Consider the following 27,517-nt stretch of genomic DNA (forward strand, 5'->3'; position numbering starts at 1 on the left):
TGCAAAGCACAGACAGCCAGTCTGTGCCACATGGAGAAAAGACAGCTGGTCTGTGCCACACAGAGAAGAGACAGTTAGTCCATGCTATGTGAAGCACAGACAGCTGGTCCGTGCCATGTGGCGCAGGGACAGCTGGTTCCTGCTAAGTGGACATCAGACAGTTGGTCTGTGCCATTGGAGTACAGACAGCTGGTCGGTGCCATGAAGAGCACAGACAGCTGGTCTGTGCCAAGTGGAACATAGACAGCCAGTTCGTGCCATGTAGAATAAAGACTGCTGGGCTATGTCATATGGAGAAGAGACTACTGGTCCGTGTTTTTTGAAGCACAGACAGCAGGTTCCTGGTAAGTGGAGATCAGACAGCTGGTCTGTGCCACATGGAGCATAGAGAGCTGGTTGGAGCTATGTGGAGCACAGACAGCTGGTCAGTGCAATGTGGAGCACACGTAACAGGTCCGTGCAATGTGGAGCACAAACAGCTGGTTCCTGCTTAGTGGAGATCAGACAGCTGGTCAGTGCCATGTGGAGAATAGACAGTCTGTGCCCCTACAGTGTAACATTGTAACATATAGCTTGGTCTCATATTCACTGTGTTTCCTCCTCACTTACGGTTACAAAAAACCATAACAGCAAAAATCACTTTGCTGTAAAAAAAAAAAATAAAAATAACGGTAAATTAGTAGCAGCAGGGTTGCCAATTTACCATTATTTCAAAGTGAAATTTTTACAGTGTTGTATGAACATAACGTTTTACAGCTGAAATTTCCACATTAAGTTACGGTAAGTTTTTACAGTGTTTTCTTTATTTTGTGTTTGTATTCAACTAATGCTCTAAAACTGCAGTAGACTCTGCAGCAAGGCTTCCTTAAAGTCAGTTTATTGCACAAACCTCATTTTATTTTCATGAAATGCATCCAGACCTGGCACAGACCTTCAGTTTCCAATAACACTTTCAGAAGAATAAAACCCTCCGTGTGTTTGAGCTGAAATGACAAAAGAAATCCCTCTGGAAATCAGCGACAGCTTTTAAAGTTTAGTAACTTCATCCTGATAGAGGCATCAAGGAATCAAGGAGAGCAGAGAGAGGAGACTCGTAAAATCTTTCCTCGTCTTCATCGTCTTCTTTGTGGGTTATTTAAACTCTGTTTTGAACTCTCAGAGCTTTAAAGGTGGGGTTGGATGACATTTAATGAGGACAGGGAGGGAAGAGACGGCACAAACAGAGGGATTACAGTTAAAGAGGAGGTTTCTGCTTTCCTATCTCAGAAAACAAGGAAACAGAGGAACAACGTTTGAATCTGTGTCTGCTTAAAATGCTCTGTTCTAAAAACAGCTCAGGATCTGATCTTCACCACCAACCTGACCTTTTGGAGAAACTGCAAAAATACCCTTAACTTCCCACCGGCTACAACCACGGTGAAAAGATGGATACTACTCCTCATTTTCTTTCTGAGAGTGCAGCACAGGGAAGGAGCAGCCTGGGTCTCTCACGTCGTCAACGAGCACAACATCCTGTTTGTTAAGTGTCCACTTGTGGCTGGAAGTCCCAGAAACTAACAACACACTAAGCCAAAAAATAAAAAATAAAGATTCAGGAGCCACAAAATGCACTTTATCTTTACTGTAAAGACAAAAAAGTGTATTAAATTCTTAATATAGTAGAAATCTTGAGTATAACATCTTTGTTTTTTTAATTCTTAATAAATTTGCAAAAATTAAAATAAATGAAAAAAAAAAACAAAACCATAAATTTCAAAAAATTGCATTATTTATGAAATTTTAATACAAGGCAAAATCTTTCAAAATTTCCAAATTGCAGAAAAAATGCAAAATATATGAAATTTAAATACAAGACAGAATTCTTAAAAAAAATTAAAAAGGCAAAAAATTGCAAAACTAATAAAATTTCAATTGATAGCAAATTTTTTTCTTTAAAATTGAAATTTTAAAAATTTGCAAATTTTCTGGAATTCAATACAGAGCAAAGTTTTTCAAAAATTTTGAAATTGCAAAAATTATCAAACTTATTAAATTTCAATACAGAGCTACATTTTTAGAATAATTTGAAATCGTAAAAATTTGCAAAATTCCTAAATTTCAATACAAAGTGCATTTTTTTCAACAATTTTGAAACTGGAAAAAATTTGCAAAATTATTTGATTTTATTTCAAAGCTAAATCTTTCAAAAATTTTGGAATTGTAAGAATTTGCAAAATTTATGAAATTTCAATTCAAAGCAATTTTTTTCAAAAAATGTAAAATTGCAAAATTGCGCAAATTTGCCAAAATATTACAAATTTGCAAATACATTTAAAAAAATGGAATTAGATAATTTGTAATGACACAGGTTACAGACACTTAGTCTTGGGGCTCAAAACCCACCCTACTTCCAATATGGTAGTACCAAACAATTTGGCGGGCCTCAAACACCAAGGCCTCCCACAGTAGACAGACCTCCAGAGGTCTGACCAATCAGGGCAGGGTTGGGGACTCGGCTAAAACATAGCGCTTCAGACAGAAGCAGAAAGTAGAGTTTTCTAAATCACCAGGGAGAAAAGCACACTTCTCTGTCTTTAGATCTAACTTTTCGACACCACCTCAAACCTAAAAACAAACCAAACATGAACCAGTCACTGGTTTTTCTGAAGAGACGTCATAATTTTTCCTTTTCGCCTGACTCCAGCTTACTTTCAGCCAATCAGAAAACAGACTGGAGTTGAGGAAGTCTGAATGAATCTTGTTTACAGGTGTGCTAAAACTGCAGTTCTTCAAGTGTCCACTAGAGGCTGACCAGAAGCCCCGGTAGCTACACACACACCCATTCTAACTCAGCGTGTTTTGATCTGAGGAGATGATCTTCATGAATGTTTTTTACTCATTACTTTTTCAGGCGTTACTTTTGCCTCTTAATATTTTGAAATGAGACTTTTTGTCTTGGTAGTAGCAAACACATGGTTATGAGGGTAAAGTCTGTGTACAGTGTGTGTTTACAGATAAAGCAAATTAAAAAATATAAAAGCAGTTTATTCTTCAGTTAACAGATAAACATGAGCAGGAGTAACGCTGTGATGGATTAAAGTGTCCACGCTGAGCTGTGGGAGAACTTCTGAGTATTTGGGATAATTAAGATCACAGCTTTCCTTAATTAGGATCCTAATTAGTTAAATGAAATCTCTAATCTCATTATCAGATAACACTAAAGATGGGGAACATCTTAAAGAAGCTAAACCAGCACTTTTTGTCTGAGACTCTCCTCCTCCTCCTGTGGAGACCTGCTGCTGTGATGCGTTTAGGTCCAGAGGAGAATGTAGTAACTCTGAACGACAGGTAACAACACCTGAAGTACGACACACGGCAGGTGGGAGTTTGCGTGTATTGTTGCCTATAATGTTAGAGTTTGAAGTTTGATGAGAGATCCACAAAAAGTCAGATTCATGAAGTTAGGATTTAAAAAAAAAAACTTTAAAACAAAATTCAGCTATATTTAAAAAGTCAGAATCTTACACAGAAATATAATTCAGGGTTAAAAATTATTTTAAAAAAAAGTTTGAGGCTTTCCTTCAGGATTGTTTTGTTGTGCGACTTCATGCTAAACAAACACGTGATAAAACACACACTCTCCCTCCTCTTTGCAAACACACACACACACACACACACACACACACACACAGACTGTGGCTCTGATTTCATATCCAGCATAATCTAAATCACCTAACGTCGTGTGCTCACACTCAGCTTCTACATTCTTCCCTTCACACTTCATTAATCTGGTTAAACATGCCTCACAATCCTGACCCAGCGTTGCTTTCAGGCGCTCTGTTGGACACACCAAAAACAGCACAGCCACTCTGAACCTTTCTGCTCTAACATGTGAAAAATAGATCCTTTAAAGGTCTCTGTGCAGCCGCTCCGAGCTGATTAACATGACTTTTGTTTGCTCTAAGTTTGATATTTTTCTTTTCCTGTAAGTTTTTCAGCTGATTCAGCTCATGAGGCTGAGATGGAGTGAGGAAATGAGGAGAAAAGGAGTGAAACACAGATAATATCCTCAGCGTTTGGAGGTTTGAAAGCACGTGTTTGCCTTCAGCTGGAGTAATGTTTCACAGGAGCTCAGGCTGGAGTCAGGATTTTAGAAAAACTGAGGTCACAAGTCCAAATTCCCCTGGCACAAATTCACCTCGCTAAGAAATGATTAACAAGCAGCAAACTGAACGCTGGAAGAGGAGGCCCGGACTTTACAGGTCTGCACAGACTGCATGGAAACAATGCAGAGTTGGCACACTTAAAAAAAATAAAAATAAAATAAAATATAAATATAAATAAATAAATAAATAAATAAATAAAATAAAATAAAATAAAATAAAATAAAATGTATCTATCTATAAAATTTTATTCAGAAATTTTACTCTTGGTCACTTTTTACATTTCCAAAAAAGGTGAAGGAGCAGAAACCAGACTTTTTGAAACACATTATTTCTTATATGTTACTTTTTTTTCTCTAAATAACAAGTAGCAAACAACACCAGATATTTTTGTGGCAAAGCTAAATAATCTTGAAAAAATGAACAAAAAAATACACCAGCATTTTTAAAAATAAAAAATAAATCAAAATTAAGAAAACAATGAATTTCAAAAATAAATATTTTACAATAAGTTTTGCATTGAAAATAAAAAGGCAAATATTTTTTTCCACAAGAGTGTGACCTGCTTAATTTCTTTTAACAGGATTTGAGAGAAAAGAATGTGAATGTGTTATAATGCTGTATTTTCATTTTAAATGTGTTGGTTTGTTGTAACTGATGTATTTTCATTGAATTAAATAAATCCTGATCACCCCAATCAAATTTAAAAATAAACAATAAATTAATAATAATATTTTTAAATAAATAATAATTATTAAGAATAAATAAATATTTTTGGTGCAAATTTAGATAAATTATTATTTTATTTTAATAATTATTATTATTTATAATAATATGAATTATTATTATACAACCAACCAACCTACCAAATAAACAAATAAATAAATAAATAAATAAATAAATAAATAAAAAAAACATAAAATAAAAGAGCTAACATTTTACTTATAAATAGCTCCAATAATCTATCAATGTTAACACCCTTAAACTTGGAGGACTGTAATATAAAGAGGCATAACGTTGCACTTAAGACGTCATTAATCAGTTTTTCTCTCTTAAATTTCCGCATATTCCTCTTTAGATGTGTTTTGAAGCTGAGTTTTGTCATTTAAGCCCAAAAATCGGACTAAGTTTCGTCCAGTGTCCTGGTTTCTGCACCTTTAGCTCGAGGTGCTCGAATGTCCGGGCTCTGGAGGAGTCCCTGAAGGCGGCGCCAGCCCTCGCAGTGATCACTGCGCTCCCGGGAGACTCCATGGAGAGGGAATGAGATGAAATAGGACTTGAGACCGGATCATGGCGGCGCCTCTCGGGCGGGACAGCTTACCTGAGCACTGGTCTTACGGCGTGTGCGCGGACGGCAGGGTCTTCTTCATCAGGTGGGCGCATCCACCGGCGCTTCACGGCGCCGTCTGCCCCGGTTTACCGGGAGTTGTCTGCCGGTGTTCCCTTACTGGTGGTGTAACAGGTGTTTTTCTCCCCTCTCCCCCTCTCCCTGTGTCTCTGTGCGTGTGTTCGCAGCGATGAGACGCGGACTACCACCTGGCTGCATCCCCGCTCCGGTGAACCGGTAAACTCCGGACACATGATCCGCTCAGGTACCGAGCAGGGCGGGGGGACGTGTGCTTGATGGACCATCATGTTTACTTTCCTGAGCCTCCTCTCTGCCAACTTCAGGGCTCCCTGAGCCCAGAGAGGAGGCGAACTTTGAGGGGCTCTCTAACAAAGTGTGTGCTTGTGTTGCAGACCTTCCCCGGGGATGGGAGGAAGGCTTCACGGACGAAGGAGCCAGTTTCTTCATAGAGTGAGTAGCTCACCTTTCGCTCACCTGCGCATTACGCAGAGCGGCCGTGCGGCTTAATATGGCTCCTGCAGATAAGTCCTGGCTGTGGGAGCAGGTCTGGTTACAGCAGGGGCTGAGTGTGGTGGAGTCCTGGAGGGACTGGGTCCAGCCTGCTGACCCTGTGGTGACCCCTGTGCTTTGGGCTGGCTGCTGAGCATATCAAACAGAGGGAGCAGCTCCTTTAACTCGGCCTGTAGGAGGCTGTGCAGCCGACTTCATGCAAATTGTTTGGATCCTTGTTTTGTTTGCACGCTTGTGTGACACATTTTCTGCGTTTTCCTGCTGTTTCCGGTTTTATTACGTCATCACTTAGGCCTATAACTTTGCTTTCTCTCAGTCTGTGGCCATATCGGTCTGATTCAACAAGTTGCTGGAGATGTTGCTCCATACTGACACAGTTGCTGCAGATTTGTGGGATGAACACCTGTGCTTTCATGTTGTTTCCTCTAAATCCTGGTCTGACCATCTTCAGACCTCTATGGTCCAGTTTTTGGTGAGCCCATGTGGATTGTAGCCTCAGGTTTCTCCTCTCAGCTGACAGGAGGGTGTGTCTGCTCAGAGATGGTCTTGAGTGACTGTTGTCTTTCTGTCAACTCCAGCCAGTCTGTCCATAGACCAGTTTACAGAGCTACAGGTGTTATGGAGCAAAGAGCGACCGCGCTAACTGGAGACTCAGCTGAAAGTGATTAACAGCTGACAGTCACCAGTTAACAGGGTCACACTTTACACCAAAACACCTGCAACTTCTGCAGCTCTTATTAAAAGCGTCTAGGGCTGCAGCTTACGATTATTTTAGTAATCGATTACTCTGACGATTATTTACGATTAATCGATGAATCGAAAAAAAGGATGAGAATGTATAATAGTAAAACTTGCACATGCGTTGTTATTTTGGTTGATGACACAAACAAAGAAACAACAGATATGAACACAATTAAACTGAAGAGATGCTACATTGTTGCTACAAGAGATGTTTACTTGCTTTACAGCCCAGGTAATTACACTCCAGTCCAGTAGGTGGCGGTAATGCACCTTCAGTTACAGTTGAAACCAAAATACCCCCGTCACAGGTGGCGCCATCATGGAGTCTGTGCAGTAGAGATTAGGTTTTGACTAATTATCAGCCGGGCTAATTATCGGGGCCGATAATTGTCATTTTGGGGCATATCAGCATCTGCCTTTTTTTAAATCTGTCAACCGATATGAAACCCATTCAAAACTGTGTTGTTTTGGCTCTGATGCTCTGCTCAGTTTCTCCCTGTCTACTCTATGGAAGCCCTAGATGGTCATTTAAAATCAGTCATGTAAAACCAAACAGAAGATTAATTTAACTGTATAACATGTCTGTAAAAGGCAGCGCAAACTCTGTTCTGTCCAGTTTTTATTGCAGTTACATAGAAATTTTGGGAAACTTTATTTACTGTAAAAAAACTTTAGCTATTTGTGTTTTAAAGTTTTTATTTAACTTTATAAAACATGCTGCTAAGAATGGGAGCTGTTTAATTAACATATGCTTGAAGGCATTTGATTGCAGTTAAAGGGATAGTTCAGTTTTTTTTGAAGTGGGGTTGTATGAGCTCTATGTGACCACTAAGGACATTAGATACAGTAGAAAGTTGTCTCCTCTCCCTCAGTAAGACACAGACTGTAATCGATGGTGACGAGGAAATAGACGCTAACAGGGACAGACGGTACCAAATTCAAAGGCTATTTTCTCTGCCTACAAGAACTAAAATCAAAAAGTGACACCACAGTTTAAGAGTACGATACATAAAATATTTTTAAGTGCATTAAGTCTTCGGAAATATAAACATTTATCTGGACCTAACCAACTGGTCATGTGTCCTTCCGCGCAGCGCTAGTGCGCTCCGTCCACCCTCCTCCTTTCAGCTGTAGGGAATGTAAACAAGCTATGCTTCGGGTGCCGGTTGTAGCCTCGTGTAAGTTTGATCAAGTATCGTAATTCTTTTGTTTGTACTCTAAGGATTGTGAGGCAGCGTAGGAAATTCAAAATGAGTGACTATGACAGCGACGATGAAGTTTCATTCACTTTGGAACCAAAAGGATACCTGCATGAACCGGAGCACACAGAAGAAGAGCTGCTACAGATGGAGACTGAAAGGAATACAGAGGAAAACATCCACGGACACTGGACATCAAGATGCTGTTTTTTTTTTTCTTTTTTTTCCCTTTTTTTTCTTTTTTTTTCTTCTTCATTTTTCCTTTTTTTTCTTTTTTTTCTTTTTTTTTTCTCAAAGGAGAGAAAAAAAAAAGAAAAAAAAAGAAAAAAAAAATAAAAAAAGAAAAAAGGAGAAAAAAAAGAAAAAAAAAGAAAAAAGGAAGGGAAAAAAAGGGAAAAAGAAAAAAAAAGAAAAAAGAAAAAAAAAAGAAAAAAAAGGAAAAAAAAAAAAGGAAAAAAAAAAAAAAAAAGATGCTGAGTGTTACTGCTGCCACGACTGTTGTTGTTGTTGCTGTTACAGGACACTCCAGAATTTAAAAGAGCAGGGAAATCTGTGTGATTACAGTGTCCTTATTACTTTTTGATTAATAAATAGCCTTTGAATTTGGTACCGTCTGTCCCTGTTAGCGTCTATTTCCTCGTCACCATCGATTACAGTTTGTGTCTCACTGAGGGAGAGGAGACAACTTTCTACTGTATCTAATGTCCTTAGTGGTCACATAGAGCTCATACAACCCCACTTCAAAAAAACTGAACTGTCCCTTTAAGTGTTGGAGTATGTATTGTTCAAAATTTTTTACGCCAATATTTTCACTTTAACTGCAAATTAATATCAGCTTTAAATATCAGAGGAACTCAAAGAGAATCTGATCAGGATGACAAAAATAGATTTATTTTTTCTTTTTTTAAGAATCTAAATTCTTCTTGGCTCTCTGTCCCAACATATTGTACAAAAAATTATATAAGAACGTCAGCTGTCAATCATCGTTAAACGTGACGTAAAACCTCATTTTTTTTCTAATAAGTAATGAAGAAAAAACTTTTCAGAATCATTGCAGCCAAATGATATCTTCAAATCACCACAACAATCAGACATGAGAAGCATTTCATTTTTTAAAGTTTGACCACAGCCCATCTGGAATGACTGGAGGGATGGAGTTTTTGACCTATACTGCAGCCAGCCACCAGGGGGAGCAGTTTCTGTATCGACCACACTTTAAGCTGAGATTACGTCCAATTTTTTTTTAAGAGTCTACGGGTGAAACGTGTTTTTTGGTGTCACATGACCAGCCGTTGTGCACGCAGTAACCGTTCACAAACAGGAAACAGTTTTTTTCTCCTCTGACATCATCGAGGATCCAGAGACCTGCTGCTCACTGGATGCGTCTTCTTTCTGGGACCACGTTCAGACTCCTTTAAATCCCCTTTCTTCTCCATTCTGACGCTCAGTTTGAGTCGCAGCAGCTCGTCTTCACCGCGTCTGTTTGCTGCCTTCTGATTGGCTGATTAGATATTTCCATTAACGAGCAGTTGAACAGGTAAAACCTTTTGGTGTTTGGATAAAATCCTTCCAGGGTCCAGTGTGGGGAAATCCAGCAACTTTTCTGTCGTGACACATCTTGCTTCCTCTCCTGAACAGTGGCGTCATCACAGACCTGCAGTGAGCTCACTTCCTGTCACTTCAAGGTGAAACTCCTCCACAGACTCAGAGTTTCTCTTTGTGCTGCGCAGCGATGAGTGTTATGTGTCTGAAGTGGATCCTGACTAAGACGCTCAGGTTTTCACATGACCAGGAACAAAACCAGCAGGACACAAAGCAGCCTGAGCTGTTTCACCTTGGTGTATTATAACCAGAGAGCAGCCACTCACTTCCTGTGCGCCTGCAGAGCCACGTCACTGCAGCTACTCCTGCTTCTGTCTGCAGCACTGAGAGGATTCACCCAACAGCAGCTGGACTCAGGGGATTCAGATCAGAGACGAAGGTTTAAACTTCAGCAGAAACAAGATCTAAGACTTTAAACTTTAAGAGTTTTTACCTGAAACTTCAACTTTTAGGTTACACTGCAAAAACTGAAATCTTATCAGGTGGTTTTGTCGTATTACACTTGATATGTTATTAGTTATTCAAAGACAAAATTAAGGCCTGAATTGCTGCAACAAGTAAAAAAAATCTGCCAGTAGAATAAGACAAATTTGCAAGTTTCAATCAACTTTTCTCTTGTTACACTGGCAACTTTTTTAACTTGTTACAGCAACTCAGATCTCATTTTGTCTTTAAATAACTTGAAATCAGACATTTTTCTGGACTGGTCAGGTAAATGTAGCTCATCTTAAGAATAAAAAGACATTTCCTACTGAAAATAAGACAAAAACACTTGGTAAGATTTCAGTTTTTTACAGTGTAAAGCCAGGAGTTGTGGCTCTTTGTGAGTCGGAGCTAATGAGCTTTTTGGTTCCTAAAAATCTGTGAACAAAGTGGAGGAAGAGGATTGTCGTGTCTTTACCAGGGATGACAAACCTTTCCCATTTGAAATGATTCGGTACACTAGAGATGCACGATATGGCCAAAATCTAATATCTCAATATTTTTAGGCGATATCTCAATACACAATATATATCTTGATATTATAACAAATATATATATTATAACTATAATAAAAAGGGGAAAATCTCATTCAGGTAAAGTTTAGCAAACCTTTTATTTTAAACCAAACTTTATGTGGTTCCATATTTTTAGTTCCAGTAAAATAATTCATTCAGATTTATTCAACAGGTTGATTATATTATATTTTATTATATTTCATATTATTTTATTTTGTTATTATATAATATAATATAATATTTTATTTTATTTTATTTTATTATTATATTATTTTTATTTTATTTTATTATTATATTAAATTATAATTTTTATTTTATTTTATTTTATATTATATTAAATTATATTTTACTATATTTTATTTTATTATATTGAATTTTATTTTACTATATTTTATTTTATTATATTATATTATATTTTACTATATTTTATTGTATTATATTTTATTTTATTATATTTTATTTTATTATATTATATTATATTATATTATATAATGCATATACTGCAATGCATGTATTGCATTTAGGTTTGTTTTTTGATAATATCTCAGCTAGCAGTATTTTGGTCTTCAGCTGTAAAATAGCATCAAACTCATCTGCCGTCATGTTTTGAGCTGTGCCAAGCTGAGTGCCGTGACTGAACGACTCTCAGAGGGGGGGGGGGCAGAGTGCGCAGAGAAGCGAAAGTGAAAGTTAAAAACATGTCATGTTTGTTTCTGGTTGTGGAGAGCTGGAAGAGAATCAGGGATCATACAGGCAGCTAAGCAAACCCAAATAAGCAGCTACACTCTAGATTAATAAGATGTACAAGCAACTTTTTTCCTCCTCTCCTAATACAAAAACACGCATGCGCAGGAGAATTTTTCTGGGTGGTTGGGGAGCGTGATGCTCGCTGTGAGAGGAGCACCAGCTGAGCAGCAGAGAGTGAAACGAGCGAATCACCAAAGAGATTTACGTTCTGACGTCTGAAAACATTTAGTTTTCTGTTCATACTCGATGATTGCGATATAGTCATTTTATATATCTCACGAGCAAAAACCCACGATACATCAAGTGTACTCCATATATTCCCCAGCCTTACAGCACACTGGAAAAAAACTGAAAACTTATCAAGTGTTTTGTCTTATTTCTAGTAGAAAATGTCTTGTTAGACTTAATATGAGCCACATTTACCTGACCAGTGCAGAAAAATGTCTTATTCCAAGTTATTTAAAGACAAAATGAGGTCTGAATTTCTGCAACAAGTATAAAAAAATCTTTATGTGAATCAGTACTACAGACAGAATCTGGTTGGTACCTATAAAAGCACCTTGTACTTATTTTTCTTTACGTATTTTCTATATTTTCTACTTTTCTATATTCCTTCAAAGTTCTAATTTCATATTCTTCTTATTATTCTATGTCTTATTGTTTTTGCATTCTTTGCACTTTTCTGTGAGCTGCTGTGACAAAAAAAAAATCCCCATGAGGGATGATAAAATAAATTTCTCTCTTCTTCTATTCTTTTCTACCTAATTCAGTGCTAGGGATGCACCGATACCGGTCCAGGCCCCTCAAAGCTGGATCGGTATCAGGGGGAAGGGTCTGATCCATGGTGCTGATCCAGGCAAACGGCTTTCTCCCTCTTCTTTTTTACCAACGCTCTGGGAAACTTGATGTGAAATGTTTCCTCTGATGCACTTTTGTGTTTTTTTTGATGAATTATCAGTCTAAGGGGTAAAAAATATCACAACTGAACATTAATTTCCACACATTCAGCATGTGTTTTACCAAACTGCTAGAGTTTAAATAAATATTTAAACTTTATTTTGCCTTTTACCTTCCCAAAGTTGGATCGGTGCATCCCTATTCAGCACCCATCCCTGGTCCCTCCATCATTTAAAGCCCTGAAGTTTTTCTGTTTTCGTCACTCTGGTGTTTTAAAAAACTTTTATTTCAGCCTCTGCTTGAAAGACGCTGTCCCTTTAAGGCTCGTCACTCCACAAGCCCCCTTCCCTGTGATTGGCCGGCTCTGTGGGGGCAGACCTTGGTGTTTGAGGCCCATCCCCACCTCTGATGACCTCATCATTTCAACAAGTCTCGTAAAGATCCCTGAGCAGATTCAGGGATTTCTCCAACATATGATGAACATGTAGAGGTTTAAAGATCTGCACATGCTCAGTCTGAGCATCCAGCACATGTTTAAAACACGGTAAAGCAGGAGTCGTCCTCTGTAAATGTCAAGCTGTGAAGTTAACTCCAGAAAGAAAAGTTTCTCTCTCTTTTTTATCCTGGTTGGACCGAGCCGTGCCTCCACATCCTCAGCTGGTGTTGATGATTCTTTGATAGCCTCGGTTTGTTTGTGAAAGCCCTCGATAGATAATTGATCCCTCCAGTTGTTGAATATTCATCATCAGGCCGCTCGTCTTCCTCCAAAGTCTCTTTAAGAGAGGAAAATGAAAGTTTGATGTGGTCTCAGTTGGTCATCAGATGCTGATCGTTCAGAGCTCAGACGTCTTCTTCTTTTCTACGACTCTGAGCTGAACTGTCGAGCTGATGGGGATGAAAGTGCCACTGCAGATAAGAGAGGTCAAAGGTCGCTGGTGTTGCTGTTGATGATATCTGCTGCAGCACATCAGGGACAGGCTGTTTTACATGGGGCTGATGGGATCTGGCCTCTGCGCTCTCTCCGTGTTGTGTTGGATGTTAATTAAGAGGCGTCTGAGCGCCGAGTGATGCTGCTGTGTTCGGCTCTGATGTGTGACTCAGATAATGAGTGTGTCTTTGTCTTATGGACGCTTCTCTCTGGACAGATGACTCATCAAACCTGTTTCTCAACTTCTGGTCAAGGAGTTTGGAAAATGAAACCTTGATTTTAGCTGCAGAGTTTCTCCTGTTTGGCCCTGAACCCAAACATGTCGGCTGGTTTAATTGGCTGTTAGGCTGTTAGCAAGCTGTTGTTTGTGTGTTAGACTGAGCGTCTGTAGCTGTAGGACATATGAACATGTAAAACTGCTCAGCCTCGTTGTTTTATGGCAGAAAAGCCCGGAGTGATGAGCTCATGATGCAGCTCTGTGCTGTCAGCGTGGAGTCCATCGGACTGAGAGCTCGCTGTTTGTGCACATTAAATACTGGGATATATGAGCATCTGTAGCATCTAACATCTGTCTGTACATCCACTGACACATGTCAACACGTGGACTGCACTTTTTAATAAAATCAAATAAAAAACACTGAGTGAACATGAAAATCAAACGCATAAAAATCTCACTGATCTCTCACCAGGAACAAAACACAAACTAAAGCACAGGAATAATGGGCGGATTGCACTTTTTAAATTCACTTTTTTTTAATTGCTGCCTTTGTGATTTGAAAATTGAAATAAATAAAGTTAATGTTTTAGCCTTTAGGGTTTGTTGCAGCCTTAAGCTTGTGTTTAAGCATTTAGCTCGTGTTCTAGCCATAAGCTAGTGTTTAAGCCCTTGGCACCTGTATTAGACTTTAGCTTGCATTTTAGCCTTTAGCTCATCCTTTAGCCTTCAGCAAGTGTTTTAGCCTTTAGATGGTGTTGTATCCTAAAGCTCATGTTTTAGTCTTTAGCAAGTGTTCTAACCTTAAGCTTTTATTTTTGCCTTTGGCTTGTGTTTTAGCCTTGAGCTTTTGTTTTAGCTTTAAGCTTCTGCTCCAGCCTTAAGCTTGTATTTGAGCCTTTAGCTAGTATATTAGCCTTTGGCTCCTGTTTAAGCCTTTAGCTTCTGTTCTATCAATTAGCTTCTATTCCAGCCCTTAGCTCATCCTTAAGCCTTTAGCTAGTGTTTAAGCCTTTAGCTTGTGCTCTAGCTTTTAGCTTGTGTTTTAATTTGTGTTTCAATTATAAGCTTCTGTTCTAGCATTAAGCTTGTAATTTAGCCTTTAGCTAGTATGTTAGCCTTTGGCTCCTGTTCACGCCTTAAGCTTATCATTAAGCCTCCAGCTAGTGGATTAACCTTAAGTTAATGCTTAAGCCTTCAGTCCAAGTTTTAGCCTTTAGCAAGTGTTTTAGCCTTGAGCTAGTACTTTAGCCTTTAGCTTGTGTTTTAGCTTTTAGATTGCGTTTTAGCATTAAGCTTCTGTTCTAGCCTTAGGCTTGTGTTTTAGCCTTTAGCTAGAATGTTAGCTTCTCTTCAAGGTCTTAGCTCATCCTTAAGCCTTCAGCTAGTGGTTTAGCCTTTTGTCTGTTTTTTAGCCCTTAGCTCCTGTGTTAGCCTGTAGCTCGTGCTCTATCTCTCTCCTGTTTATCTTTCTTCTGCTCTTCTGTCCTTTTTCTTTCTGACAGTTAGGCTCCAGTGTCCACCATCACTACAAAATTAATCACAGAAATCATTTTCAGCAGAGAAAAACACAGATTTTTCTTCTCTCTGATAAACTTCATCAGCTGGTGTGGTGTTGTCATGGAGACCTAGATGTGTACAGTAGAGAGCATTTGGTGCTAGCTTGACGCTAACATACATTGGAAACTACATTGATATGCTCACGGTTAGCATACATCAATAAAACAGGTGAATATCAACTTCCATCACTGAACACACAAACAAATGTTCATCACTTCCTCACAAGAGATTCATTTTCAGATTATTCAACATGTGAATGACAAACTCTCCTGGTCTGACTCCTACCTCTGTTTTCAGTGGATGATTAAATCAATTTAAGGAAAGTCTCGGCTCTGACTCCATGACGTTTGATAAGTTTCAGCTCAGATCAGCACAGTGAGGTCTGCAGAACAAACCTCCTCTTTCTCTTCCATGACTTGGATATTTGTCTTCCCCCTTTCGAACTTTTAATTGGCACCTGAGCCGTGTTTCTTGAGCAGAAATAACAAGGTGAAGTAATAACAACCTTGAAGTCCAATATCCTTTCCAGGTGGGAGGGGGGCTGCTCGTCTGGGGGCCATGTTTATGTAACAGCACCCCTCCAGGCTCCTCGGCTGTCTGTTCCCGAGCCTCTTCTATCCCAAAAATGTTTTTCATGTTTTCATTACGAGCAGAAGAACAACAGCGCTCCCCCTGCGTCTCTGTGTGTTTTTCATTGTCCTCAGACTCTGGCTGAGCTCTTGGCACGGACCGGCCCTGAGAACAGAAACCTGCTTTCTTCCCGCGCTCTTAAAGAGGACGCTATCTGCTTACGACGCTGATTTTCTCTCTGGATTGGAAAGAGATGCTTTTTGTCAGTTTTTAATGTTGCTGAGAGAAAAATCCTCTGCAGCTGACGACCAAAACAAACCCAGCAGATCCAAGTCTGAGCTTTTCAAAACAACAGTTTCTTATGTAAGACGAGTGTTTTGGTGTTGAAAGTGGAGCCGACCACTTGATGGAGCACGGCTCAGTCTTCTGGTCAGAGCTTTCACTCCCTGCTCGTCTGAGCTCTCAGTTTCTCAGGCTCTGACATCGTTGACGGATCACTGGCTCTGTTCATCATTTCATCCGTCCCAGAAACAGAGGACGCCGCTGATCTCTGGAGCAACAGACCCCACATACTTACATAACGTGAGTCCATGGAGGGTGGACGTGTAAGAAAGTACGAGCTCAGTTCATTTTCTCTAATTTATGTCAGTTTCTTTACCTGGCGCAGACTGATGACATCACAGCTCACCTGTCCCTCAGGTGTCTCTGATCCTGATGATCAGTGGTCAGTTTTCTGCAGCGTTACCTGCTGCATGAACATCAGCAAACTCTGCGTCTGACCAAGGAACATGTTCTCCATTAGGGGGCGCTGTAGAGGAAATATGTCAGGATGGTTTTATAACAGGATCAGGATCTGGATTTTATTTTTGAAAATATTTTGATCTCAAACGACATTTTAACCCCAAATATACAGAAAACAGTATGTGTTAGATGATTTACAAAAGCAACAACAGGAATTCATACACCACAAAGAGAAATGCATTAGCCACAAGAAAAATGCAAAAGCCACAAAAAGAAAAGCAAAAGCCACAAAGACAAACATAAAAGTCACAAGAAAAATGCAAAAGACATAAAGACAAATGCAAAAGTCACAAAAAGAAATAAAAAGGCATAAAGTTAAATGCAAAAGTCACAAACACAAATGCAAAAGCACAACACAAATGATGCAAAAACCATAACCCAAATGCAAAAGCCTTTACACAAATGCAAAAGCCACAAAGAGAAATGCAAAAGCCAAAAGGACGAATGCAAAAGCATCAAAGTGGAATGCAAAAGCCACAAAGAAATGTGCAAAAGTCACAAAAAGAAAAGCAAAAGCCTCAAAGACAAACACAAAAGTCACAAGAAAAATGCAAAAGCCACAAAGACAAATGCAAAAGCCACAAAGACAAATGCAAAAGTCACAAACACAAATGCAAAAGCCACAAAGAGAAATGCAGAAGCCAAAAGGATGAATGCAAAAGCATCAAAGTGGAATGCAAAAACCACAAAGACAAATGCAAAAGCCACAAAGATGACTGCAAAAGCCAAAAATATGGATGCAAAAGCCACAACCCTAATGCAAAAGCCACAGATGAATGCAAAATTCTTAAAGATGAATGCAAAAAGCCACAAAGAGAAATGTAAATCCACAAGGATTAATGCAAAAGCCACAAAGATGAACGCAAAAGCCACAAAGAAAAAATGCAAAAGCCAAAAATATGGATGCAAAAACCACAACCCAAATGCAAAATCTACAAAGATTAATGCAAAAGCCACAACCCTAATGCAAAATCTACAAAGATTAATGCAAAATTCTGAAAGATGAATGCAAAAAGCCACAAAGAGAAATGTAAATCCACAAAGATGAACACAAAAGCCACAACACAATGAAACTTAGAGAGCGGTCAGTTATTTTAAAGGACCCAGAAAAGTTTAAAAAAAAAAAAAAAAAGTAAAAGTAAACGATTGTTTCCTTTTTTAAATTCAGTTTTGATAAACGTAGCTCTGATGCTAACGTCATGATTCGACTGATTTAATAAACTAAAATAAGACACTGTACGGATGGTGACACCTCCACCAATCTACATTTTTTATCCCTGAAGTTAGAAAAGAAAACCATCATTTACTGACCTTCACAGCCTTTCTGTGTCCTTTGGGGAAACTGACCTCTTTTGACTTTTGCTGTTGTTGCTTTTGCAAATCATCTGACACCTACCAGCCACTGTACAAATATCTGTTTGCTTCTTTTTAATGCTCTTTTATTTTATGATTTCCTGCAGACCGTCCCAGTGATTGAATGATTGTGAACTCTTTGGCGTGTTTTCTTCACTGTGACGGTAACTCATGTAAACATGAGGAGTCTCTTTCTCCTGAATCTGTCTTTACTTCCTGCTGAGCGTCCAGGCTGTGGCGTCTCAGTTTCCCGTTTAAAGTCTTTAACTTTTGGGAATCTGAGGGAAACCTGCGTCTAAGCCTCCGAGGTGTTGCTGAGCATCAGCTGTTTGTCTGCCTCTGGCTGTTTCCTGTCCCTCCTCGACGCTCAGACGCTCTTTGCCTGGACCTGCTCCAGCCCCCCCACCCTCATGTCCCCCCACGGACGAGTGGGACGTTAAGTATGAGTTTGTTTGACGACTTCCTCCTCCGCTGTTCAACCCTCACATTCCTCTGCGCCGCTCGTCAGCCCGAGCTCGTCTCGTCAGGCCGAGCTCGCCGTGTGTTTGTCTAAGAATGTTCTCACTTTCCCTCTGTTTGTCCTCCGCCGTGTGTTTGCTCACACTCACACACGCTAACAGACATGATGTGTCACATGATGTGTCATTCTCCCTCCTCTGAGGAGCCCTCAGGGGGTCTTCCTCCTCCTCCTCTTCCTCCCAGCTCCTCCCAGCAGGGGGCTCCTGCTGCAGGGAGCAGAGCCGGCTGAGTGGAGGGGACTGGAGGCAGAGAGCTGAGGAGGAGAGGGAAATAGAGACTGTGAGGTGTCAGAGGTGTGTTGTTGGAGCAGACAGCTGGATGGTCCTGACTCAGTTTTCTGCAGCTTTGTTGATCTGGACGGTGTCAGAGTCAGTCCCCTGATCTGACGCTTTTTGTCTGCTGCAGACTCACTCCAACTTGAGTTTTGTTGACGTCTCTAATCAGTGAAGTCGATTAAAACAGTGTCAGAGTGAGCTGCCAACAAATTAAATTGTTGATAATTAGTGGATTGAAGCTTCATGTTTGCATCCTCCAGCCTGAGACGCTGAGTGGTGAGTCACTGAGACCAGAGAGCCACGGATAAACAAAACCTCTGCAACGCAAAAAGAGAAGAGAGGAGAGGAGAGGGCTGCTCGCAAAATCACTGTCAGGAGCATGAGAGGACGTCACGGATACACGAGTGTTAGAGGAGAGGGCATGGTGTAAACCCTCAGATTCAGAGCACAGCAGTGTAATGATCAGGGACAGAGCAGGAGTGTGAACGCTGAGTGTGTTTATTCATTTTTTTAATCAATGGGTTGAAGCTGTCTGACGCTCACACAGACCACACTGCCCTCCTGTGTTTGGGAGGAGAACTGCAGGGAAGTATCTTGTGCCAATACTGAATGATTGGTGCCAGGATCCATAAATGAAAAAGGGGGAAGGTTCCTGCAAAGTGGACCCACTTTGTGAGGGTGAAATGGATCCTAGTTGACCCTGTTAGTGGATTTTGAGTCCGTTAATTTCAGTATTTTTTTCTAGACCAAGAGTCTTCAACCCGTGCTTCTGGAGCCTCATGCAGCTCTTTGACTCTTGTGAGACCTTTGCAGCAGCTTCAGCTTCATGCTAACATTTTAACATTTTAACATTTGACATTTTGTTGAACTAAATATTTATAACCTCTTCCAAAAAAGGCTTTCAGTTTCTTTCTTTTAGATTTTTGCAATTTTTTAAAAACTTTTTGCAAATTATTTGAAATTAATTTTTTGGACAATTTTTCCATATGTAGAAAAATTTGAAAATATTTTAAATATTTTCCCAAATTTTGAAATATTTGCGGTTTTCCCATTTTTTAATTTCTGCAAATTTTTTCGAAATATTTAAAGTCATTTAAAAAAAAAGAATTAAGTAAATGTTTTGAACTTTTGTAACTTTCACTTTTTTTATTTCTGCAAATTTTTGCTAATAATTTTTTTAAGAATTAAGCAAATTTTTAGATTTTTTTGAATATTTATCTTTTTTTTTCAAAATTATGAAATTTTTGCACATTTTAAAGTTTTATTTTGTTTATTTTTTTTTGCAAAATGTAATATGTTTTAAATTTTTAGAAAATTATAAAAAATGCCTTAACTTCAAATTTATGAAATATCTGACTTTACACATTTTCTTTTCTTTTTTTTAAATCTTTTTTTTTGTTTTACAAATATTTGCATTTGCAAAATAAAAGCTAAGATATCCCATACACAATTTTTTATTAATTTAGTTTTAATTTTGAAAACACTTTTGCAAATTAAGCAAAATAACAAAAAATGCATTAACTGCAAATTTATGAAATTTTTGACTTTAAACATTTTTTTTTACAAATATTTGCAAATTTATTGAAAATAAAAACTAAGTCATCACATGTACAATTTTATAAACACAAAAAAACTTCTTTTGGATAATTTTTCAGTAAAGTTTTACTATCTTTAAAATTTTGTCAGCTTTTTATTTTATTGTCTTCATTGTGAAGATAAAGTAGATTTTGTGGCTCCTGAATGACTTTAATCCAGGTGAGCTGAGGAAAAATGGCTCCTATGAAGGTAAAGGTTGCAGACCCCTGTTTTAGTTTCTCTTCATTCATGTTTATTAAAGATGTAACCTCAGTACCTGCAGACCTCCTGGGGTCTGACTCTGCAGAGGTGGTGTCCGTGCAGAAAGCTGACTCTGCAGTGATTTGACCTCGGCCTGCTCGTCAGAGTCAGGACAATGATGGTATCACCGTGACAAAGAGGCTTATCCTAAAGCTGCTTACAGTGAAGTCAGGAGAACAACCCGAGAGACTCAAACCTTTACTCTGACTGTACGCAGACCCCACCAGGACCAGGACTCCAGGTTTGGTCCTGGTTTTAATGAAGACTGTGTGAAAGCGTTTCCTGAGCGGGTGGGCTTCTCCTCTGCAGAGTGTGGGCTCACACAGACACGAGGCGCTCAGCGTGAATACAGCGCTGGTTAAAAACATTCCCGTCTTTCTGTTTCAGAGAGAAACGCAGCTGCTGCCTCTTTCTGAATGAAAAGCTGAACAACCTTGAGAAACAGAAACATCACAGACGGCCGAGAGGAAGAATGAGAGGATGAGTCAGAGCAGAAAATATTCCTGCGTCCCCGGATATGAGCTGGCCAGCTGTTTTCATTTCTCAAACCCTGAATCTGAAGGAGAGGCGCGTGGTCCCCAGGTGAACACGACGCAGACTGGGCCTTATTGTAGACCCAGATCCACCTGAAGGGCTGTTTTTAGGGTGTTTGCTCACACAGAACAGGCTCGCTCTCTGCGGCGCTGCTGATAAAACTGATGGATGGTTTTAAAGGCGTGAGGACACAGAGCTGGTCTGTGCTCGCCGCCTCTCGCTCTTTGTCCTGTGGAGAAAAGGAGGCTTTGTTTTGCCATCTCCAAAGCAAAGAACCAACAGTTCCCCGGCCGGAGGAGAAAGCTCTGTCAACAATAGCTTTTCTGTTGTTTTCACTGGTGGAAGGAAGGAACCGGTTTCTGTGTTTGCTTTTTCAAACAGCCGCAAAGTTAAAGATTATTCCCCGTTAAAGTCAGCCCAAGGACAGCCTTTCTATCCACTCTTATCTCACGCTTAATGATGTTCCCTCAGGATATTTGCTCCCAACACCTGCTGCGTGTCTGCTCCAGCAGCGTTCAACACAAACACTCAGTGTTTTCAGCTCTTCTACCTGTTTGAGCGTGGCTGAGCCGGCGGTCCACGCTGGGGGTGAATCAGTAACTTTCAGAGGAGGTGGAGGTGAATCATTTCCTGCTTTATTTCACACATCACAGAGCTTTATATCTGAATGCACACTCAGAGAAAAAAACATTGGATGATCGTCTTTTTGAAGATTAGATCGGAGTTTGGAGGGTTTAATACTTCACCTGTTGTTGAGCTGAAATATAAAGCTGAGACTTTAAGGCCTTCTTTATCTTTAAGGCCTAAAACTCAGCACTTTAGATCACGAGTCGACGTCAGGAGAGCTGGCTGTAAACTTTTAAGATCAGGTCTTTAAGTTAACCTTTACCACCAAGTGTTTACAGCCGCGTTCATCAGCAAAACTCTGCAAAACCATCACATCAGGAGTGCATGGTTAACAGATCAGTTACAGCTTCTTCACAAAAGCTCAGTTCCTGCAAAAATAAAGCCAATTTACCAGAAATCTTTCATAGGAGCTATTTTTCCTCAGCTCACCTGGATTAAAGTCATTCAGGAGACACAAAACCTACTTTATCTCCACAATAAAGACAAAAAATATGTTAATAAAATTTGATACCTTGGAAAAATCTACTGAATAATTATATAAACAAGATTTTTCAATTTGTGAAATTGTAGAAGAGATGTCTATTATTTTATTTTTCAAAAATGTGCAAAAAAAGGAATTTACCAAAACTCCCAAGAAAAAAAAATAATAATAATTGACTAAAACTTCCAAAAATAAAAAAAGGAAATTTACTAAGACTCCCAAGCATAAATTAAAAAATATATATATTTATAAAACTCCCAAGCATGAAAAAAAAAACAAAAAAACAAAACAAAATTTACTTAAACTGGCAAAAAAAAAAAATTACTCAAACTCCCAAGATTAAAAAAATAGAAAAATAAATTTACTTAACTTTCCTTAAATTGAAAAATAAAAAAATAACTTTACAAAAACCTTAAAAAAGAAAAAAGAAAGTTACAAAGACTCCCAAAAATGAAAATAAAGAAGAAATTTACTAGATCTCCCAAAAATAAAAATCATAATAAAAAAGTACTCAAACTTCCAAGAATAAAAAAATAAATTTACTCAAACTTTAAAAAATAAAAATAAAATCAAAAATTTGTAAAATTAAAACATTGAAATTTAAAACATTTTCAACTACTAAAAAAGTTTTAAAAAACTGGAAAAAAACCCAAAAAACATTAAAGTTTTCTCCAAATTTTGCAAGCTCCATTTACCAAAAACGAACGTAAACGATTTTATTGAATTGGGGTTTAACTGCTCTACAGTTCGGCTTCTCACAAGTGAGCAGAGGTTTTATGGACTGACTGTTTGTTGTGGTTTTGGCCAATTTTGCCCTTGTTGTGGGTAATGATGTGATTTTTTCAGGAAGAGCATCATCCAGCTTTCAAGTTGGATTTATCTTTTTCAGTTCTTTTTTTAAAAAAAAAAAAAAATTGTCATTTTTAAGTATCCAGTTTCAGGTCTAAATTTTTCTGATTTTGCACAAAAAAATGAATATTTCATAACAAACCTGAAAGGGGTATGCACCATTATACAACATGCTACTTCCTATACAGAAGAGAGTTGATGATGTCTGGGATTATGTGCACAGAAAAATATCAGTATCAGCTGAATCAGACTTTAAACCTCCTTCTGGAGAAATCTATCAGCTGTGTGTTGACGTCTTCAGCCTGGCTTTGGTTTGGTTTGTCTTATCCCGTCACCTCACCGTGTTTCACCTGAAGCTTGGAGAATCAGCCCCCTCTGCAGGAAGGCTTCAGCGCTGTTTGTCGTGGAGGTGAGAGACGCAGAAGCTTCTGAAAGACAAAGAGAAATGACTTTGGGAGGAGATGAGTCCTCTGAGGGAGAGATAGCATCTGCTGAGGCAGCGTCTCTGTTTTCTAAAAGTCTGTCGTGTTTATTTGTTCTTCCTCTGCTCTACCTTCACCTCACGGCCCCGTTTACTCTCCTCTTCCTCTCTGAGAGGTCGAGAGGAGTCGAGAGGAGTCGAGAGGAGCGGAGAGCTCATCCTCCAATCGGTGACGGCCGTGACTCAGGGTTTACTGCTCTGGATCATGATTCAGCTCCAACACTTCAGAAGAAAAGCTCAGGAAATTACCTGATTATCAATAATTTTCATGGGTTTTGGGCGATTTTTTAGGTTGCAGGATTTTCCAAAAAAGATAGAAAGTTTACTTTTACAGGAATAATCAGTGTCTGTGTCTGCCTCAGCCCCCTCATCTGCCTGGATGTTGATGTTTTGGTTGTATCAGGATGTTTCTGAGAGTAAGCGCAGTTATATCAGCCAATCACAGAGCGCCAAGTGCACAAATAAGTTTTTGTGTTGTTGATTAGCGAGTGGAAGCAACGTGAGTTAGCTTTCTGCTAACCAGGTATGTGTCAGATACCCGTGGTTTGCTTGTACTAACGTGTTAAGTCAGGTGCACGGCCCTCGAGTCCCTCCCACGTAGAAACGTGATGCGACAGGTGGTTGCTGGGCTAATAAGTGTGTTCACATATGAGACCTGATGCGAATCCTTCGCCTTTTGAATCTGCCTCAAGTGGACACTCCAGGAACTGCAGTTTTTAGCACTTTTACATTAACTCATTGTTTAACTCTTGAGGTTTCCACCATGTCGTTTATGCCGAGAAGTCTTCCCAAGAGTTTAGCAACTCAAATTCCTCTCTGCCAAAGAAAAATCACTTTTCAAATTCTTATTTCATGAACTTGACATGTAAATTTTTCCTGTAATTGAGGTGTTTTCGTTTTTTAATATCTTGAAACGAGACATTTTTTGATTTCTCAGGTTAATGGGGCTCATGTTAAGTCTAATCAGGCAGTTTAATTAAAAATAAGAGCAGTTTCTGGGGGTGAAATCTGAGGTCAGGTCTGAATGAGCGGAGTTTGAAGCTGTGAGCTGCAGCTGTTTGAGGAGTGACGTTAAACGGAGGCAGAAATCAGATTAAAGCGGTGAGTCAGTGTTTCTATCTAAGCGCTGGTATTCAAACTGAAACCCCACAGAGACGCAGACAGCATCAGCGCTGGCTAATGATTGATCAGCAGCTGTGTGTGTGTGTGTGTGTGTGTGTGTGTGTGTGAAACCCATGATTGTGTCATTGTTTCACTGTGAATGAACAAACTGATGAAAGAGCAAACAGCCTGAGCAGCTTCTCTTATTCTCTGTGATTTCCCAGAACGTAACGTCCAGAGCTCTGAGCTGAACCCTTCATGGTCTGAGGAACGAACAGCGCCTCCTCTTTGTCCCTCTTTGTTTTAACGAGTGATGCTCGTCTGTTGCTCTAATGAAAAACCCTTAAATCCACTCCAGCATGAATCATCTCCCCTGAACAAAGGCTTGATGGATAATTATCGTTTCGTGTCTTTGACATTTACCTCTTCACATTTTTTAATCACTAAGCTGAAATTTTCTGAGTGATCAGCTACTTTATCCACATCTCAGTCCACCTCCTTCAGCCTCACCTGTAGTTTGACAGAGTTTGTCTGGAGAAGAAGTCTGTAACCTTTACTTTAACAGGAGCCGTTTTTTCTCAGCTGGATTAAAGTCATTCAGGAGACACTAAATCTACTTCATCTTCACAATAAAGACAAAAAAGTTGATAAAATTATAGCATAGTAAAATCTAGTGAATAATAATCAAATCAAGAAGTTTTTGTGTTTATAAAACTGTACATGTGACATCTTAGTTTTTTATTTTTAATAAATATGCAAATATTTTTTTTAAAAATCTATTTTTTTTAATGTCATACATGTGATAAATTTGCAAAATTTATGAAATTTCAATAAGTTCTCGAAAAAAAAAATCTCAAATAGTCCAAAATCTTGAAACCTCAAAAATGTGTTAAAATTTCATTTACTTCCATAAAAAAAAAAAAATTCTGGACTTAAAAAAAGGAAAAAAAAAATGCAAAATTGCAAAACTGTTCACAAATATGGAAATGTAATAATTTGCAAAAATTTGCAGAAATTAAAAAAAAAATGCAAAATCTTACAAATTTGGATTTTTTTCTCTAAATTTGAAAAAAAAGTGAAAATAATGAAGTTAAAAAAATTGCAAAATAAACAAAAAAAATGCAAAAATCTATTCAAAAATCAATCCAAATAATTCACCATTTTTAAAATAAAATATTGTTATTTCAAAACTTTTCTAACTTTTCCAAAAATTGTTAAATTTTTCAAAAATTGCAAAATTTTTAGAAATGGAATCCAAATAATTTACAAAAATTTGCTGAAATTTGAAAGAAGAAGAAATTTGCAAGAATTTGTAAAAAATTACAAAACCATCAAAAGAATGTTTTTTCCCTTAATTTGAAAAATATTAAAAAAAGATAAATTCTTCAAAAAATGTAATGTTCAAAAATAAATTGAAAGCCTTGTTGCATGATGTCATGTATATTTAGTTCAATAAAATGTTAATGCATGATTTTATTTAGTGTCAGTGTCTTTAATCATCAATACCCTCTGGAAGAAAAATAAAACTTCTTTATTTGAATAATATTTTTTAAAGCTACAAGGAGCCACTGCAGAAGAGTCAAAGGGCCACTCGAGGCTCCAGAGCCACAGGTTGAAGACCCTTGGTCTAGTTGAACCAGAATCATCTACAAAACATTCAGTAGTTTTTAAAATACTGGATGGACTCGGTGCACGTGACCTCCTCTGTCTACTCGAGTACGTTTAATGAAATGAAACCTCTACAATGTTAATCTGCTCGTTAGTGCACCGTGGTTAATTCTTTAAGAGCCTGATCAGGACATGTTCTCTCTCTGAAATGAGATCCTTCCTCGTTTTCCTCTGAATATTCACTCTGACCATGTGATGATCCTGTTACAGCCACATTAAGAAAAACATCTCTGAGAAATTCATATTTCTGTGATTCAGCCTCCTCCTTCTCTTCCACACGATTTCTCTATTTTCAGTATTTCCAGCCCCATCATGTGTGTGTGTGAGTGTGTGTGTGAGTGTGTTTTATCTTTGAAGATGGTCTGAAAATGGATGTCTTAAATATTTAACCTCAGCCCACGGCTGCCTTATTAATCCTCAGACTCCTCACTGCGGCGCTCAGGCGGCTCTGAGCTTTATCCTGTTGCTCGTTGGGAGAATGAACCATGAGCAGAGACACAAACTGCATCTTCTCTGTGTGAATACACAGGTAAACAGGTGATGGAGTGGTTTGGTATCACTTTTAAAGCCTCCTCCAAAAACAATAACACACCAGCACGATGAAGATTTGTTGATCCTCTTTGAACTTCTCTTTAAACACACCAAACTTCAAACTCAATGGTTTGGAGTTGTTTGTGAAGAGCTTTAGAGAGTTACACATCTTTTTTTTTATCTTCTTCCCACTCGTCCCTGGTTTCTTTGGTGTGATTGTTTCATGGTGCAGAGTTCAGAAGCTTGGAGACTTCATGTTCTCTGCTTTGAAACCAAAATAGTAAAGGTAGACCACTTTGAATATTTATAAAAGTCAAATTTCTCTGACGGATTGGTCTTCAGTTAAATGTCAGCTCTGCATGTGTGCATACAAAATAAAGTTTCTCACTTAAACATTTCCTGAAATGTCACCCACGTCTCAGAAGAAGCAGATTTTGAGCAGTGATGCTGTAAGGTTTTTTTTCTGTGTCATATTTTACACCGGGCCGTGCTCCCTCTGTCCACTCAGCCTCACTTCCTCCAGCCTCGCTGCGTCCCGTCAACCGTTGAGGACCTCTCGGTCCCTGAGGACTCAGAGTCACCTCTCTGTCACCACAAACTGCTCCCTCACATCCTCCTCCATCCTTCACACGTCTCTGCTTCAGTGTTCCCGTCTTATCTGCTTCTTCAGAGAGCTTTAAGTCGCGTCGCTCTGAGTGACGAGCTTGAGACGGGCTAACAGTTTGTGAAAGAGGAGCTGCTGTAAACAAATCAAGATGATTTCAGAAACCAAAGATGAGCCTGAATGAAAAAATGTCAGAGTGTCAGTCAGAGTGTCGGGATTATGAGGGGAAAATTGGAAATAAACAAACTACAAATGAATCATGGAGATGAGAATTTAAACACTTGATGATAAACTTTTAAACTCTGTTTTACAAAGAAGCTGTTTTTTATTTATGACAAGAGGGAGTGAACACATTATCGCTCTAAACCAAGGGTCTTCAACTTGTGGCTCTGGGGCCTCAT

The 27,517-nt window shown here is 38.7% G+C and overlaps 1 protein-coding gene across 6 annotated transcripts in view; it reads left to right on the forward strand.

Moving 5' to 3' along the window:
* Nucleotides 1-5,332: 5,332 nt before the first annotated feature.
* Nucleotides 5,333-27,517, forward strand: part of LOC141796085 (pleckstrin homology domain-containing family A member 7-like) — a 200,321-nt gene continuing 178,136 nt past the window's right edge. For 2 of the 6 annotated variants that reach the window (XM_074676983.1, XM_074676987.1), the window contains exons 1-3: nt 5,334-5,515; nt 5,658-5,734; nt 5,883-5,940. In XM_074676983.1, the coding sequence (XP_074533084.1) occupies nt 5,433-5,515; nt 5,658-5,734; nt 5,883-5,940 (218 nt within the window). In that variant the 5' untranslated portion in view covers nt 5,334-5,432. Of the gene's footprint in view, nt 5,516-5,657; nt 5,735-5,882; nt 5,941-27,517 lie in introns of all 6 variants that reach the window. The other 4 variants (XM_074676991.1, XM_074676984.1, XM_074676985.1 and 1 more) reach the window with 3 other exon arrangements.

This window comes from Halichoeres trimaculatus, unplaced genomic scaffold, assembly GCF_033239565.1.
Source record: "Halichoeres trimaculatus isolate MK-OKI-2021-1 unplaced genomic scaffold, fHalTri1.1 fHalTri1_scaffold_10, whole genome shotgun sequence".
Classification (NCBI taxonomy): domain Eukaryota; kingdom Metazoa; phylum Chordata; class Actinopteri; order Labriformes; family Labridae; genus Halichoeres; species Halichoeres trimaculatus.